The 15,098-nt window shown below is 53.2% G+C and overlaps 6 protein-coding genes across 6 annotated transcripts; 2 read left to right on the top strand and 4 right to left on the bottom strand.

Moving 5' to 3' along the window:
• Positions 1-730: 730 nt before the first annotated feature.
• Positions 731-3,031, bottom strand: QC762_409370 (uncharacterized protein; the record flags this gene model as incomplete). Its single annotated transcript, XM_062890391.1, has 2 exons — positions 1,547-3,031; positions 731-1,487 (listed from the first exon to the last, which is right to left on the bottom strand). The coding sequence occupies exons 1-2, from the start codon at positions 2,674-2,676 to the stop codon at positions 731-733; spliced, it is 1,887 nt and encodes a 628-aa protein (XP_062743529.1). The 5' UTR covers positions 2,677-3,031.
• Positions 2,985-5,109, top strand: QC762_409380 (uncharacterized protein). Its single transcript, XM_062890392.1, has 3 exons — positions 2,985-3,411; positions 3,477-4,597; positions 4,653-5,109. The coding sequence occupies exons 1-3, from the start codon at positions 3,077-3,079 to the stop codon at positions 4,793-4,795; spliced, it is 1,599 nt and encodes a 532-aa protein (XP_062743528.1). The 5' UTR covers positions 2,985-3,076; the 3' UTR covers positions 4,796-5,109.
• Positions 5,110-5,416: 307 nt separating this feature from the next.
• Positions 5,417-6,363, top strand: QC762_409390 (uncharacterized protein; the record flags this gene model as incomplete). The annotated part of the gene is made up of 2 exons (XM_062890393.1): positions 5,417-5,810; positions 5,885-6,363. The coding sequence occupies exons 1-2, from the start codon at positions 5,471-5,473 to the stop codon at positions 6,361-6,363; spliced, it is 819 nt and encodes a 272-aa protein (XP_062743527.1). The 5' UTR covers positions 5,417-5,470.
• Positions 6,364-6,396: 33 nt separating this feature from the next.
• QC762_409400 (uncharacterized protein) lies at positions 6,397-8,981 on the bottom strand (the record flags this gene model as incomplete). The annotated part of the gene is given in 2 exon segments (XM_062890394.1): positions 6,397-7,245; positions 7,254-8,981. Coding segments are annotated over 2 exon segments (2,577 nt in total).
• A 959-nt stretch (positions 8,982-9,940) lies between these two features.
• QC762_0066760 (uncharacterized protein) lies at positions 9,941-10,417 on the bottom strand (the record flags this gene model as incomplete). Its single annotated transcript, XM_062883684.1, has 1 exon — positions 9,941-10,417. The coding sequence occupies one exon, from the start codon at positions 10,415-10,417 to the stop codon at positions 9,941-9,943; it is 477 nt and encodes a 158-aa protein (XP_062743525.1).
• Positions 10,418-11,461: 1,044 nt separating this feature from the next.
• On the bottom strand, positions 11,462-14,620 carry RGT1 (Glucose-responsive transcription factor; the record flags this gene model as incomplete). The annotated part of the gene is made up of 3 exons (XM_062890395.1): positions 11,462-12,456; positions 12,511-13,589; positions 13,641-14,620. The coding sequence occupies 3 exons, from the start codon at positions 14,618-14,620 to the stop codon at positions 11,462-11,464; spliced, it is 3,054 nt and encodes a 1,017-aa protein (XP_062743524.1).
• Between the last annotated feature and the right edge of the window lie 478 nt (positions 14,621-15,098).

The following is a 15,098-nucleotide window of genomic DNA, read 5'->3' as shown; positions in this document are numbered from 1 at the left end:
CCCGCCCCGCCCCCCGGGGTGTGTGTGTGTGTGTATGTGTGTGAGCTTGTACCTTGTTGAACTCATCTGCAGGAGGTTTGTCACTTTTGTACGGGGCCGTGCCCCTCGACCGGCCGCCGTCGGCAGAAGCACGGCTATGGAGGGGTAATGTCTGACATCACATTTGATCATTTCAAGCCTGGGCTTCTTCGCTCTTTATAAATCCCCCAAACCACGCCTTTTTCCCCAATTCTCCCCTTGCAGACCTGTCTCAGGTTGTGGTTCGATGCTGTTGGTCCCAACTCTGTATGTACATACTGTCTACATCTCCAAAAAGATAACATCCCAAATAAACGATACTCCAAATGTCTGATGTATTCCCGACAAGATGATTTCCCGGGTCGCAAGTGCATGCACGTCCGTCCCTCGTCCCGAGCGCGACCCACCCCATCCGTTCAGATCCGGCAATCCCAGAAAGTCTCGGCATTTGTCTTGGCCTTTTTCAGCCCAGCTTTGACGTAGCCAACCAATCGGGTCACCCCATTTCCCCAGTTGTTAGCTAAGCCGCACCATCCCGGCCGTTTTCTCCAGGTTCAACCACTGTTCATCTGACCTGGTCAGCTGGGGAACAGAGGCTTCTCAGCATGCTGTTCCTGGCATGGAAACACGAAATGTTGGGATGTTGGCTGCTTTGGAATGCTTCAGAGGAATGGTCCCGTGATATGTCCAGTTTTCTATCCCTGATGTATGGTCAACCCCACACAAAGTCCCCCCTTGTCTGATAGTTCATATCGAGTCGGTGATACTTGGAGAGCTTTAGTATCGGGCCAGACCAGCTCGGAGGACCACCACAGTCCTGCAGCCTGGGAAGCAGTATCGGTCTGTCGTTCTGCTTGTATGCATAACCGTCCCCAATCTCCATAAGAGCCGGCGAGACCTGTCTGCTCATGTACCCGCTGCCATCTGCCGCACGTCCTCTCCAGTCTGGGAATCCAAAATTAGGGTCGGTAGTGGGCCGGTCCGGTGGGTAGTTGTTTGGACACGGCTCCAGATTGGCTTCGATAACTCCGCCCGAAATGCCAATGTAAAAGTTGGGCGAGATGTCTGACCCTCGGGCAAGCGACCAGATGCTGGCGCTGCTGTTGATCAGCGACCTGGAAAGGTAAAACTTGGCGTTCGGTCTATAGTAGATGTGTTTTGAGAGCTCGTGGTACTGGCACGCTCGTCCTTGCTTGCACCTTTCATTGCCGAGATTTGACTTTGTAGGATTTTTCAAGAACGCTTGCGAGGGTCCTGGGAATGGCGATGAGTTCAGACACGGAAGACCTGAGGTGTGATGGTAGGGTCGTTCCCAGCGAAAGTCGAATATCTTGACGGTGAGGCCATCCCCGCCTCCGGCAACGAAGCGCTCTGTGCCGTATGTCATGAGGGCCTCAGCATCAACCCATGGATCAACATTGTCTTGATAGACAGCGTCAAACGGTGATGGTGTGCGTAAGTCTTGTAACCTACAGACGGTGTTAGTACCATGGCCAGACGCGGTTCGGAAGCTGTCAGGTTGACGCACCTGATAGTCCCATCTCGCCACGCGCTGAGAAGTAGACTGGTTCTGCAGCCTCCAGTCCGACAAACAGGTTCTAGAGAATTGGGACAGATATTTCCATTGTCCTTGAGCTCAAACTGAGCCGCAATTGATGCATTCTTGGCAGCTGTGTGATGAGTGATGCCCGTTGGTGTCAGGGAGAGGTAACGGAGAGGATCGGGAGAGCCACTCAAAGCCAATGCAACGGTTTCGCCCTGTTCCATCCATTTGGCACGACTGAGTCTCGAGGTGTTCAGAGAGAATATCTCTGTTTTGAGATCAAATGTAGCAGATAGCTCTAGTTCGGTTGTGGCGTCCGCAGGAAGGTCGAATACGGCCAGGCCATTCCTCGTGGCAGCCGCTATTCTTGTGTTGGAGCCGTGTTGGAGAACATCCAACGAACTGAGATTTTCCGGTTCTGAGCCGTTGTTTGTTTCAGATGTTTCTGGAGGACCGAACTTGAACTCCGAGATGAGCTGGCCAAAGCGATCCGGTTCCGCTGATATGAGCGACAGTGTTCCATTGTGCCTTCCAGTGACAACAGCTCGTCCGGTGTGGTGGTTGACGATCTTTACCGAGTTGACATCATCGTAAGCCGCTCTGAAGCCCAGTTCCTTGCCATTAACGCTGTGCCACGAACACTTGGATGGCTTGTCCGGTCCCTGGCGCTCCCTATACCGGCCAACGATGTCTTCTCCGGCACCCCATACAACGAGCTCTTCATGGGTGGCTGGGTCGAAATGAGCATCAACAACAGAGTGGAATAGACCTCTCCCCCTCGCATTCCCTCGGTGCCGTCTCACCTCATCGCCGTGTGGTGAGTGTAGTAGAACTTGGAATTGCAGAGCTCGCCGGTCCCAGCATCGACTTTGCCAGGTGAGTGATTCGGCAAGTTGTTCCCAGGTGTGGCGATTTCCGTTTGGAATGGGAATAGACAGAGAGGGAAAACTGCGTTCCACGAAACGTCGCCATCCATCGTTGTTGACAGCGCTATGCAGCTTCTTGCAAGTCAAGGCAAGCGCTCGAAGGTCGCGTGCACAGTCAAAGTTGGCGAAAACCAGGAACTGGATTTCCAGCGGAAGGTCGATGAAGCTTCTGGGCACCGAGGACCCCATTGCTTCTGAAACTAAGAGCGGCCAATGAAATATACACAGTTTGCTGTTTGTAAAGCAAAGGTTGTATGAAGATGAAGAGACGTTGATGTTGAATATCAACCGTCTGCTGCTTGCTTTTGACTTGGTCGACAGGAACCAATGACACAACACTGGATGGAACTTCTGAAGTGGATTCCGAGGGTCATCTATCAATGCCGTGACTCAACTGCCGCACTAGCCACAAACGGGCTAGCGTAAAGATTTTGACCAATAATACATCAGCGCGAGTCTCAATCGGGCAGCCAGATTACCCGGCCAAGGCCAATTGACTCCCAACCTGTCTGCAGTCATCAATCTTTCATGCACGTTGAAAGCGAGCCCGCATCAAAAGGGAAAAGAGTCAGAGACGTTTTGGAAGCCTATGAAGATGGCTGATGGCTTCACAGGGCTGAGTTGCGCCGCAGCCGCCTTGTTTGCTTTTCTGACATATCGTTTCATCTTTTGGCCTGCATGGTTCTCCCCTCTTGCGCGCATTCCCAACGCTCACTGGTCTGTCCCGTTTTCCCGCCTCTGGATCCTGCGGATTCGATTCACCCATCGAGAAAATAAAACACTCTTTGCCGCCCACCGCCGTCACGGTCCCATAGTCCGAGTTGGACCCAGTGAACTGAGCATCGATGACGTGGACTGTGTCCGCACTGTTTACCAGGGTGGATTTGAGAAGACTTCGTGGTATTCTGTTTTTGACAACTATGGGTATGGCACGCACAGACAGCAATCAATCGTCTTGCTTTCTACTTGTGCTTACACACTTTCTAAAGCGCTGTCTGCATGTTTTCGGCAAGACCTTCTGCCGAGCACTCGGCACGGAAGCGGTTGATATCCCATGTCTACTCCAAGTCATACATGCAGTCGAGTCCGGCGGCTTCAGCCCAAGGGCACGCCATTCTTTCCGAGAGGATTCTGCCGATTCTTGAACGGTCCGCCAAAGATACCCAGCTTCCCCATGGCATCGATATCTATTCGGTGTTTATGGCGGCAACGATGGATTTTATCGCCGGCTACCTCTTTGGGCTGAGGAATGGAACCGACTTTCTAGGCGACAAGGCCTACAGAGAGCACTTTCTCGAGCTGTACAGGGCCCGCCAGGGTTATGGATATTACGATCAAGAGATGCCACAGTTCACCAGATTCTGCCGCAAGATTGGCATTCCCTTTTGCCCCAAGTGGGTGGATGCAGCCAATAAGGAGCTTGGCGACTGGTGTCTACGGCTCTGTGATCAGATATCCGCCTTTCCCGACACAACTAACATTGACCCAAGGGATGAGCCTGTAGTATGGAAAAGTCTAGTTGGTGGGCTTCGGAAAGATGAAACTACGAAGGGCAAGGACTCGCTCCTGTATCCGGCTGTGTCCAACTTCCGGCTGTCAGTTGCATCAGAGCTTTTCGACCACGTGCTGGCAGGCCAGGAAACGGCTGGCTTGGCCCTTACATATCTAACCTGGAGGCTATCACAGTCATTGGAACTGCAAGAGAAGCTGAGAACTGAACTTCTGGGCATGACACCAAACCTGCGACAGCGCCCAGATGGAACGATTGATATGCCGGATCCCAAAAAGCTGGACAGTCTCCCTCTACTTCACGCCGTATTGACAGAAACACTACGCCTTCACGCGCCAATCCCTGGGCCACAGCCACGTCAAACTCCTGAGGCGGGCTGTCGTCTAGGCTTGTACCATGTGCCGGGTGGCGTGAGGGTGGCAGCTTTGGCCTATACTCTCCATCGTGACGAGGCAGTCTTTCCAGATGCTGAGAAATGGGACTACACTCGGTGGCTGCCGGGGACGGGAACAGAAGACGTAAGGAAACTGCGGAACAGGCAATTCTGGGCTTTCGGTTCAGGCGGTAGGATGTGTATTGGGTCCAACTTTGCAATGAATGGTGAGTTGTGCTCATGCTTTTGATGGCATTTCTGCCTGTCTGACGTCTTCAACAGAGATGAAACTCATGATGGCGGCCATCTACTCCAACTACACTAGCCACATTGTGGATGATGAGGGTGTAGCGAATCAGTCAGATGGGTACACCTCACGTCCTGCAAACGAGCAGCTGTATCTCCGGTTCGAGAAGGTTGTATGACGCCGAGCGCGCGAGCATTGTCTTCCGTTACACCATCCCCGGAACAACAAAGCCAAATATACAACAATCTGGATAGCCTCTTCGCCCAAGACTAATTTCCAGTTTTGGGCCAGACCCGACTGTACGATAGCGATAGCATTTCCAAGACATTGTCGTCTGCGAAGTCGACTTGTACATACAACTACGTCGTGGACATAATAACTGGCACTGCAAAATACTGAACCAATCTTCGAAAAATATTTGGTAGCTCTTAAAAGATAACTAATGGCCTTCCTAGCTATCTTTTTAAGCCTGTTCACTATCCTTTTAGGCCTCTTAACTATCTTTTTAAGGCCTAACAATACATAGTTAGGACTTATCAATATACAAGGCATTTAAGGCCTATTTACCATGCCTCGAAGCTTTGGTTTTACCTCATGATCTCTGTTATTTGGTCTATGTGTGCTCACTTATAGCCATCACAGATCGAATCATTGCTTTTTTTTTTTTTTGTTCAGGAACCTGGAAATGTCAGCTTGTCCCAGAGTCTGAAGATTGTTGCAATGTTGCAAGCCCGGCAAAACTTCGCACTGACCACTTCAACTTAGACTTCTCATTTCCATCTCACAACCTGCTTCACACCCACAAAAGCAACTCTCATCCACCAACCACTTCCAAAGACATTATATCACCAACATGTCAGAAACCCGAAAAAGAAAACACCCCGCCAACGAGTCCAGTATAGAAAGGATCAAATCGAGTAAAATGCCGAAAGAAACACCACCCTCAAAACCGCCATCACAACCCACGCCATCACAACCCACGCTATCCACTACTCCCAGCAACGACGATCCCTTTCCCGTAAACTGGCCCAAATCCCTCCCTTATCTCACTACCCCCGCCTACTCCCCTCAAATAACACCCTCCCAACTCTCCCTCCTCCGCACCCTGGATCCCGACCTCCCCACCATCCCGGGATCTTTCCCCCTCGGCCCAGCACCTCACGTCAAAATAACCCCCATCACTGATCTAAAACGTATGTCGCACCCCCCCCTCCCCCCCCCTATTCACCCTCCCCCATTTCTATTCCCCCTTCTAAACCTCATTTAGATCCCGCCCACGGCCAATCCGGCCTCTTCGCAACCCAACACCTCCCCCCAGACACCCTCATCCTCCCCTACCTAGGCCACTATCACCCTGGTTCCGGCCCCGGCCTCCAAGACGAAGATTACGACTACACCAAATCAGACTACGACCTCTGGCTAGACCGCGACGCAGATGTCGCCGTCGACGCAGCCAGAGCTGGCAACGAGGCTAGGTTCGTGAACGATTACCGCGGTATACCCTTCACCCCCCGGGAGCCAGTTCCCGGGCAGAAGAAACCACCAAAGCAACAAAAGGGGAAGCCAAACGCCGAGTTCAAAGTCGCGTGGGATGAGAGGACGGGACAAAAGGTGATGAGCGTGTGGGTTTTGCCTAGGGGGAAAAAAGGGTTGAATACCGGGATCGAGAGGGGGGAAGAGGTGATGGTGAGTTATGGGAGGGGGTTTTGGGAGGGACGGAAGCAGGAGGGGGAGGGCGAGAATTGAAATCTGGGATTGGAAATAAAATTAAAAAAAGGGCTATTCTATCACGAAGCCACCGCCTTCTTCTTCTTCTTCTTCTACCATGAACCCACCCCCTCCCCCTTCGTCATCGCTGTCGAGGTTGGTGGATGGGAAGAAACCACCCCTTCCGGCTGAGTCTTCATCTTCGTCATCGTGAAAGGGGGTGGCGGTGTCGTCGAAATCAGGCATGTCTACCTCTTTGGCTTTACCCTTGTCTTCTTGCTTTCTGGCCTCGGCTTCCGCCTCAGCCTCCTCATCCACCCCATCCATGATCCTCTCCCTAATCCTCAAACCCTTCAACATTCTTCTCCAGACGGCGAGCAACATCCTCGTTTTTCTCTCCTGCTCCTCCTCCACCTCCATATCTTCTAGTCCTTGAATAACCGCCTCCATCGCCCCCTTATACTCAGCCGCAACCACAACGCCCCTCAACACCGCCGTCCCCTGCCTCCCCCTAAACTCAAACCCCGTCAACGCCGGCGCAGCATCGATCCCCAGTACGAACGCCGCCCTCCTCGCCCTCTCATGAGGTAGATGCACCCCCCCCCGTGGAACCATACTCGGCACATAAACATCCACATTCCCAAACCTATTCCTCGGCACCCTCCCCCCCACCACCGGAGGCGGCACATACACCTCCGTCTGACTCTCAATAAAAACCGGATTCCCTGCCCCTTGCTCCCCCTCCTCATCATCATCACCATCACCCAACCGCCCCTTTTTCTTCCTTTTCATCTTTGGCAGCACCTTCACCGGCACCTCCCCACCCTTCACCACCCTCCCCAACCTAAACCACCTCTCCCTCGTCCTCGCCACCTTGACATCCCTCCGTCTGTAAATCCTCTCCAACCCCCCCCCCCCGCACTACCAACCGTCCCGCTAACCTGCGCCCCTGGCACCAAAACCTCATTCCTCCTGAGATGTCTCTCCAAAGCATAAACAGGATGATCCCTAAAATCCATCACATTCCTCGGCATCGGCTCCTTCAGCTCGGCCGCTTTCAGCTCGTTGAGTTCAATCTGCAGCAAGTCCGTCACGGACGGGGGCTGATACCTCCTCAGCGCGGCCCTCAGCCAGCGTTCACCTTTCAGGCCGTTGCGTGACGAAACTAAGCCGTCGATTCTCCACCGTCTGGTTTTTGAGTTGTACGCTTTTGCGTAACGGCGGGTTACGTCGAGACAGGAAGAGTCGGGGTTGAAGGCCACGGCGTAGGTGAGGGAGTTGAGGAGGTCAGAAGAGGGGGGTTCGTAGACCTTGGGATTGAACTGGGAAAAGGTGACTAGAGGATCGACGGGGTGGTATTTCTGGTGGGCGTGGTCGAGGATTTCGACCCAGCAGATCGGAAAGGGGGATTCGCCTTTGATTTTTTTGACTTGGGTTTTAGGGGTGGGTAAAGGAGGGGGGGTAGAAGGAGAAGGGGCGAGGAGGGAGGGGATTTGGTAGGATGTTGCGTCTGGGTGGCCTAGACGGGAGCGGGGGATTGTGCCAGGGGTGGTGGGGGTGAATTTTGTTTCGTGTTTGGCCACGGCTGCTAAGTATTGCTCTGCTTTGGAGGGTTGTTTAGCTTTCGGCGTGGTTTTGGATGATGGCTTAGGCATGGCCGGCGCCCCTGCGACGCAGGCGAGGGGTTGGAGAGAGCAGACCAGACGGGCTTCTACTCCTACCGAGCGGAGGAGGGCGCAAAAGAGCTGGGCGCCGACGTCGCGGGAGCCGCGGAGGGTTTGGGCTGCTTTGAGAAAGTCGGCTTTGTTGCGGGTGGTTTCCGCGTCTGGGGGTGGTTTGTAATCTTTCAGTTGGTCCAGATTTTCCGCCCAGAGGGCTCTCTGTAGCCCTCGCTCAGTGATCTCAAACCTGGTTCTGAACACCTCCTTGGCCTCGGAGATACCCCTTCTCAGTGATTCAGTCCGGCTGAACTGGTTCAGACTTGCCCTCGGACGCAAAAATCCTACTGTTTTCCGAGACAGCAGCGGACGAAGAGCATCTTGAACCTCGGGGTCGTTGCACCACCGGTTCCTCAACTCTACGTGAGCCAGCAGACAGAGAAGATGAACCTTGTGTGTCTCTATACGACGGTCCTTTTCCTCCCTCCCCAATGCCTTGCGACGGTCTCCTTTTTTCGGAGCCAACGAGGCCATATAAGCAGTGAGATCAAGATCCAACGTCTTCGGCCCTTCATATCTTGTGTTTGCTTGAGCACCGTTGATATTGACGTCCTCAAACTGGATATCATCGTCATCGTCATCGTCATCCTCCTCGTCATCCGTGTCTCTAACCATGGTCTGGATGGTCGGAGCAGGTATTGGAACATCTTCAAACTCAATCTCCTCATCATTGCCGTCATTCCCAGCGTCATTCTCCTTGGATGGCTTGGCGGGTTTCTCCCCTGGTCGTTTCCGCTTTCGTGGCGGTTCTGTTGGAGTGTCTTCATTTTCTGCGGCAGCTTGTTTCGCTTTCCTCACTTCCACCACCATTTCTTTGACCACATCGGGAATAACATCATTGTCATTTTTGGCAGCTGTCCTGCGAGCGCTGGAGCGGGTGGCGCGGATGGTCCGTGGGCTGGGGTTGTCGATCGGGGCGCTTCGTTTCCTTCCAGGCATGATGTGAACAGCAGCGCTCACATGGGATCTGTGATGAGATCAAAGTCAGAAGGCTGAGATGCACGCTGATGAGTCTGCCTGTCGCGAATGGCCGTTTGGTTGCGTGGCACGGAATGTCGCGAAATCACGTGTGTCTTCTCAGTAAGGAACTGAGTTGTATGACGTAGCTGACAAATGTCTTGACGGATGCTCGCAGACCGGCGGCCAACTGCCAAGCTGAAAGGGGGACTCACACACCAGCTCCTTCCTTCTTCGACGACATGTCTTGTTGTATGTGTGGTATCAGTTGATGGCTCTTGCTAGTCTACGGCACGAAAGTGATTAACTTAAACTTGAATCGGAGTTCAAAAACCCCAAACCGTTCTTCTACAACACTCCTTACAACCGATACCTCCCGCTCCCCATTTCTCAACCACTGAGTTTGATCTACATCCAGTTTGGTTTTAGGGCGGTTGTCTTCTTGTGTTATTTATAAGAGGCCCTGGACATCTCCTAGCGAGTGTTAATCATTTCGGAACCAACATTTGGTCCGTGTACGGATTTAATCTTTGGATTTCATCCCAATCCTTGGAACTGTTTCCTAGGCTGGACCTGTCAGCAAATATCAGGTCTCCAGAAAGCGGTCCGACTCACCATTTGCGACATTCCTTCTCCTGGCTACTCATGTCCCTCGGCTAGCCATATCTCAGCGGCTTGGGAGAACTGGCTGCCTTTCATCCGTCGACCCGCCACCGTTGTCTTCCTTTGACTAGCCATGACAAGCATGAGGCTTCTCTGCACCCACCCCCAGTCGAACCAGTCTGCAATGTGCCCGGAGCCATCTAATCGCCAAGTTGCTAGCTATAGAGACAACAACGCTGATATGAGGCTTGTAAATGCCAGGCATCTTCCCCATCGACGCTTCGACAACCCTCAAGCTTTGATCGGCCTGTCAACCGCATTCAACTCATCCTGCGGTTTCATCCACCGCCACCCCTCCCTCTCTGTCGCTTAGCCTTCGGTTCATCCTCCTCCCCCCCTTCATGTTTCCGTTTATGACTCTCCAGAGCTTTCGCAGCCCTATCATCAACCTGCTTCTCCAACTGCCGCCTTTCCCTCTCCCTTCTCCTCGCCGACTTGAGCGCTTCCTCCTCCTGCTTTCTCTTCGCATCCTCTGCCCTCCTCCTAGCCTCAATCTGAAGCCTTTTGATCTGCGCAACACGCTCTTCCTCCGCCCTCCTAGCGCGCAGCTCCATCTCCCTCCTCACCCTCTCGGCCTCGCGGGCGGCAGGGTTGGGGTCTTTTCTCTTGCAGTCTGCGCAGATATCTTGCACGTGCACCTCGTCGTGGTCGCCGCCGGCACCGAAGCAGCCGTGGCCGAGCCTGGCGCAGGGCTCGAAGCGAAAAAAGGCGCGGTGATTGCACTCTAACCAGACTTTGTCTTTCTGCATGCACATAATTTTTCCCTTGGGTTGGTTTGGTTGGTGGATTTTCGTTTGCCTGACACGGGCAAGCAAGAGGGAGGCAGGGTGGGGTGTGTGATAATAGGGTGTGTGGAGATGGTACAATGTACGCTCCGTCGCCTCGGATTTCTTGTGCTAGCTTGGGGAGGTGATGGTGCCATCAAAAAAATGCCATGCAAGGTGAATTTTTTGTTTTGCATCGGGGAATATATATATATTTTTTCTTTTGGTTGGTAAATATATGTGTTGTTGTTTGAACTTGTCTTTTTTGGTGATGGATGCAGATCAGGAAATTTGGGGAGGCCCAGGCAACTGAAACGACTAGGGAAGAATTGGGTTTAATTGGAGCTTTTGGAACAGAGAGAACAGAAGAGCTATTTTCTCTCGCCGTCGTCTCAATGTCTGGTGTCTTGGAATGGAACTAAATGGGATTTGTTGGCCCCCCTGGTCTCTAACATTACTCGGGGGGGATTGGTGACAAGTTGTCATTGGCTTTTTTTGTCGCGTTGGGAAAAGCTTATTTGGACGACGTCGGCTTCTTGAGGTAGGATGGGGAATCCGGGTGGGATGGGGGAGTTTAGGGGTGGTGTTGCCGCTGGGGGGGTTATCTCGCCTGGTTTGCTACAGCTTTTGGTTGCACCGATAATACTGTCATGATCGTTTTCTGGTAGGTAGGTAGGGTCGCTCAATGATAAAGACTGCGACTGAAAGCAGCTTCCAACTTACCTCCTTACAGTCGCTTGCGAATCAGACCAACAGATACATGACGGGGTTCAAGTGGGGACATCATCAATGATGATCCTCATCTCCATACGACCCAACATCTTCCCATCATTCAACAACACCAACAGTAAAAACACAAACAAAAGGGTGTGATGTATTCTCCTAACCTACACTCACCACCGCGCCCCGGCGCTATCCCTCGCTCTTGGTATATATACTTTTCACCAACCGCCGCCCCCTCCGCAATGACTAAACATTCATATTATACCAGAAACTCCAATCCACTACCTCTGCCCCACCAGCATCATTACCATCCTAAACAGCCGCCGGCGGTGGAGCCACCCCTAACGCCATCTGCAGTCCCAACCCAATATCCCCTCCTTGATGCCCTCCTTCTACCTGCGGGTGAGATTGTAACTGCTGCTCTTCCGTCTTAGACACACCACCTTCCCCAACCGGAGCAGGAATTGTCTCCGCCTCGCCAGCAGCAGACAAGCCAGCACTGTTGATAGCAGCAACAGCCGCAACAGCAGCAGCATGAGCAGCTCTCTCCTCATCCTCCTGTGCTCGTTGTGCCTGCCCAGGATCCAGCTCATCATGCATGACCACGTCCTCCTGTTGTCCTTGCTGGGCCTCCTGTAGTGGGGCCTCGGGCTGCTGTACCTCCCCATGATGCTGCTGCTCCTCCTGCTGACCATGCCCCTCTGCCTCTTCTACACGACCCTCCTCATCACTCCTCTCCCAAAAAGATAAATACCCTTCCCCCAACACCCTCCCCATCTCCCCTCTCCCCTGCCCATCCCCCGTAGCCAACTCCGCCAACCGCCTCAACCCCTTCCCCCTCTTCACCCCTTCCAACCCCCTCCTAACCTCTTCATTACAACTCGAAGCCGCAATCCTATACTCCAACAGATACCCCACCAACTCCCATGCCTCCCCTTCCGTTTCCTTTACCCTTCCCAGCTCCACAAGCGCCACTCCTACCAGGCCCAAAAAGTGATGCGTCAAAGGACAAACAACCTCGTGACTATTCGCCAGCAGCGATACCTGGCTCTTACACGCCTCCAAAATCCGCAACGGTACGCGAGAGGCACCCACCAGCTGCCGTAAGATTTGAACATGCCAATAGGCCATTTGCACCACAGGGCCAGTGCTAACCGCCCCCGTTGGAAACGCCAGCCTCACCATCTCCGCTGCCATAAGGGCATAGTTCTCCGCCATGACGAGTGATGCCGAAGCCGCAAAGGGATCGAGAGAGTTTCTCATTGTGGAGATCGTAGGGATTAAGAAGCCCAGCACGTGTGAGAGTCCTGTCCACATGTTAGTCCATAACCCACTTCAAGAAACGGCACAGTGCAACTCACTTATAAGCTCCCACACCCCCTCCCCAACCACCGCCTTCAACCCAGGCAACACAACAACCGTGTCATTCGGCATAAACGTCGGCCTCCCCCTCCCCGCCGCATCCCACCTGTCCAACGTAACCAGCACCCACCACGCCCTCAACCCAACATTATCATCACTGTTCGGATCAAACCCCTCTTCCTCCACCTCCGGCACCCGCCTCGTATGCAACCCCATCGCCCACCCCAGACCAACCGCTTGTCCGAAGACCCCATTCTTCCATTTTGCAGTTCCAGCTGACACACCCTGGCAGTCAGAAGCAATAATCAACATTACTAACCCCTGCAACGTGAGTAAATCCTCTGGCGGTGACCTCCCCCCTTGAGCGAGTTCGGCGGAAAGAAGCCGACTGGCTACCATCAAATCCCCTCCTGGAACTTCTGGTGAGAAAGGCCGTATCATTGCAAAGAAAGCCTGGTGGAAGGCATTTTGTAATGGAAAACTCGCTTGCCAGAGTAATGACTGTACACGAGCCTTTGTAGAAGCCAAAACAGGAAATGTAGGGTGAATAGCCTCGAGATATTTATCAAAGGTCGCATCATCGATTTCGGGAAGTTGCTGCTGCTGCTGCTGCTGCTGCTGGTGGTGGTGGTGGTGGTGGTGGTGGTGGTCAGGTTGATGACTTTGACCAGTGGTTCCATTGGGTGATATTGAATCCATCAACCCATCTGCTGTCTGAGACTGTAGACCTAGCTCGTTGCCCGAAGGAAAGGTAGGCAAAGGGGGCATAGTCTTCAGCGCCAAATCATTCGCGCTGGCTGGATTTGGCGGCCTAAAGTCTGGGTGAACATAGGGTAATATTGGCCTGTGTTCGGTACCATATGTGGTTGGGATACGATTTGGAGAAGCAGCCGTAGCGTAAGGATCGGCTGAGATGCTCGAAAACGGACGCTTCCGACCGTCGTCACCCAGGACTGGGGAGGCAAAGGCCTCAGAGGATGACCTGCGGGTGGTATCTTCCAACCCGTCAGCAGCCACGTTGCTGTTGAGCTTCCCTTCGATGGAGTTGATCCTGTCGGCCAATTCTTTGATGTACCTACTACATGTCAGCCTTGTCCATGTATCCTGATTAGCATGACGGATTACTTACCCTTTACTCGGACCACGCTTCTGAGGCACCCGACTGAACAGACACTGAGCACTAGACCTTCGACAATTCGAACACGCCTGTTCACTCGCTTCCGACTGCGCATCACACTTGATCTTCTTCCTCCTACACTCATCACAGGCCCGAGATACTTTGGATCGCTTCCTTGGCGGAGTATTATCCGGCATCTGATATGTCGGGTGCACACTGGGCATGTGCTCCATAGACAAATGCGTCGGGAGATGTGGCGGCGGCGGCGGATTCTGAGGAAAATGGTGCTGTGTCTGAGTCTGCTCATGATGCGGCATCACATTCTCAACCTGAAGGCCATGGTTCTGCAGCTCATGGTTATGAGCCTGGAGTTCATGTTCATGACCCTGGAGCTCATGGTTGTGATCCTGGAGCTCATGCTCATGGTTCTGGTTCTGAAGATTATGATTCTGGTTTTGCAGTTCCCGCTCGTGATTCTGAAGCGAGGCCTCGAGCTGCTCCTGAAGGTTCGGCACCGATGGAGCTTGCACCTCCGCTTGCTGCTGCTGATGCTGCTGATGTTCCTCCCCCAGCTGCTGCGGCAACGGTTGCTGTTCCTGCACCTCGCTCTCCACAGTCGCCATATCAGCCGGCGCCATCATCTGGTTCATCCCCTGCGTCAAGCCCTGCGTCAACTGAGCCGCAAGCTGAAGCTCATCCGCGCTGACCTGTGGCCTCGAATCATGCTGCTGCGGTGCAGGTGGCTCCTGCAGCTCTTGAAGCTCATGCAAATCGTGATGTTCCTCGTGCTCATGATGCTCCTGATGCGCCGTCAAGTTCGGCAATCCATCCGGCACCTCTTGCCCCCCTTGATGAGCAGCCATCTGCCCATCGTGTTCGCGGTGATTGGCAATCTGGTAGTACTGGGCATCGGCGCTGTCGACCATAGGCGAGGGATAACTCTGTTGCATGACGACACCCTCGGCATCCGGGTCTGGTTTTGTGACGTCCATCGCGGTGGGCTGGTCGTCGTGCCCCAAAAGCGCTGTCCTACACCAAAGCTGAAGAAACCTATCCGAGCCTCCTTCCACAATCCATACAGTAGAAAACTCTGCTCGGTGTGCTCTAATGGTCGTCGTGGTCTAATCGGAGGATGCGACGCTTGGTATAAAAAAGAACAGGCTAGTCACCAGGGGTCATCAGTACTCGAAAGAAATCAGTGCATAACAGTAGAACAATGGCTCAATTGAGGCTTGCTATCGCGTCTCGGTATACGACTACATGATGCTGGCTCGCGGAGACAAGAAGACGACAACATGAACAAGACAGAAAAAAGTATGCTATGCCGTGACGGCGACAGCAATGCCTTAAAAAGATGGGTTTGCGGCATTGCGTGGCAGGTATTGAGGCTGGTGCTATGGCGATGTGGTAGCGGGAAAAGGATATGGCTTGAAACATACCTTGATTCGTCAAAGGAAACTATTCCAAGTC

Source organism: Podospora pseudocomata, chromosome 4 (assembly GCF_035222375.1).
Source record: "Podospora pseudocomata strain CBS 415.72m chromosome 4, whole genome shotgun sequence".
Taxonomy (NCBI): Eukaryota; Fungi; Ascomycota; class Sordariomycetes; order Sordariales; family Podosporaceae; genus Podospora; species Podospora pseudocomata.
This window is presented reverse-complemented; position numbering and strand designations above follow the sequence as displayed.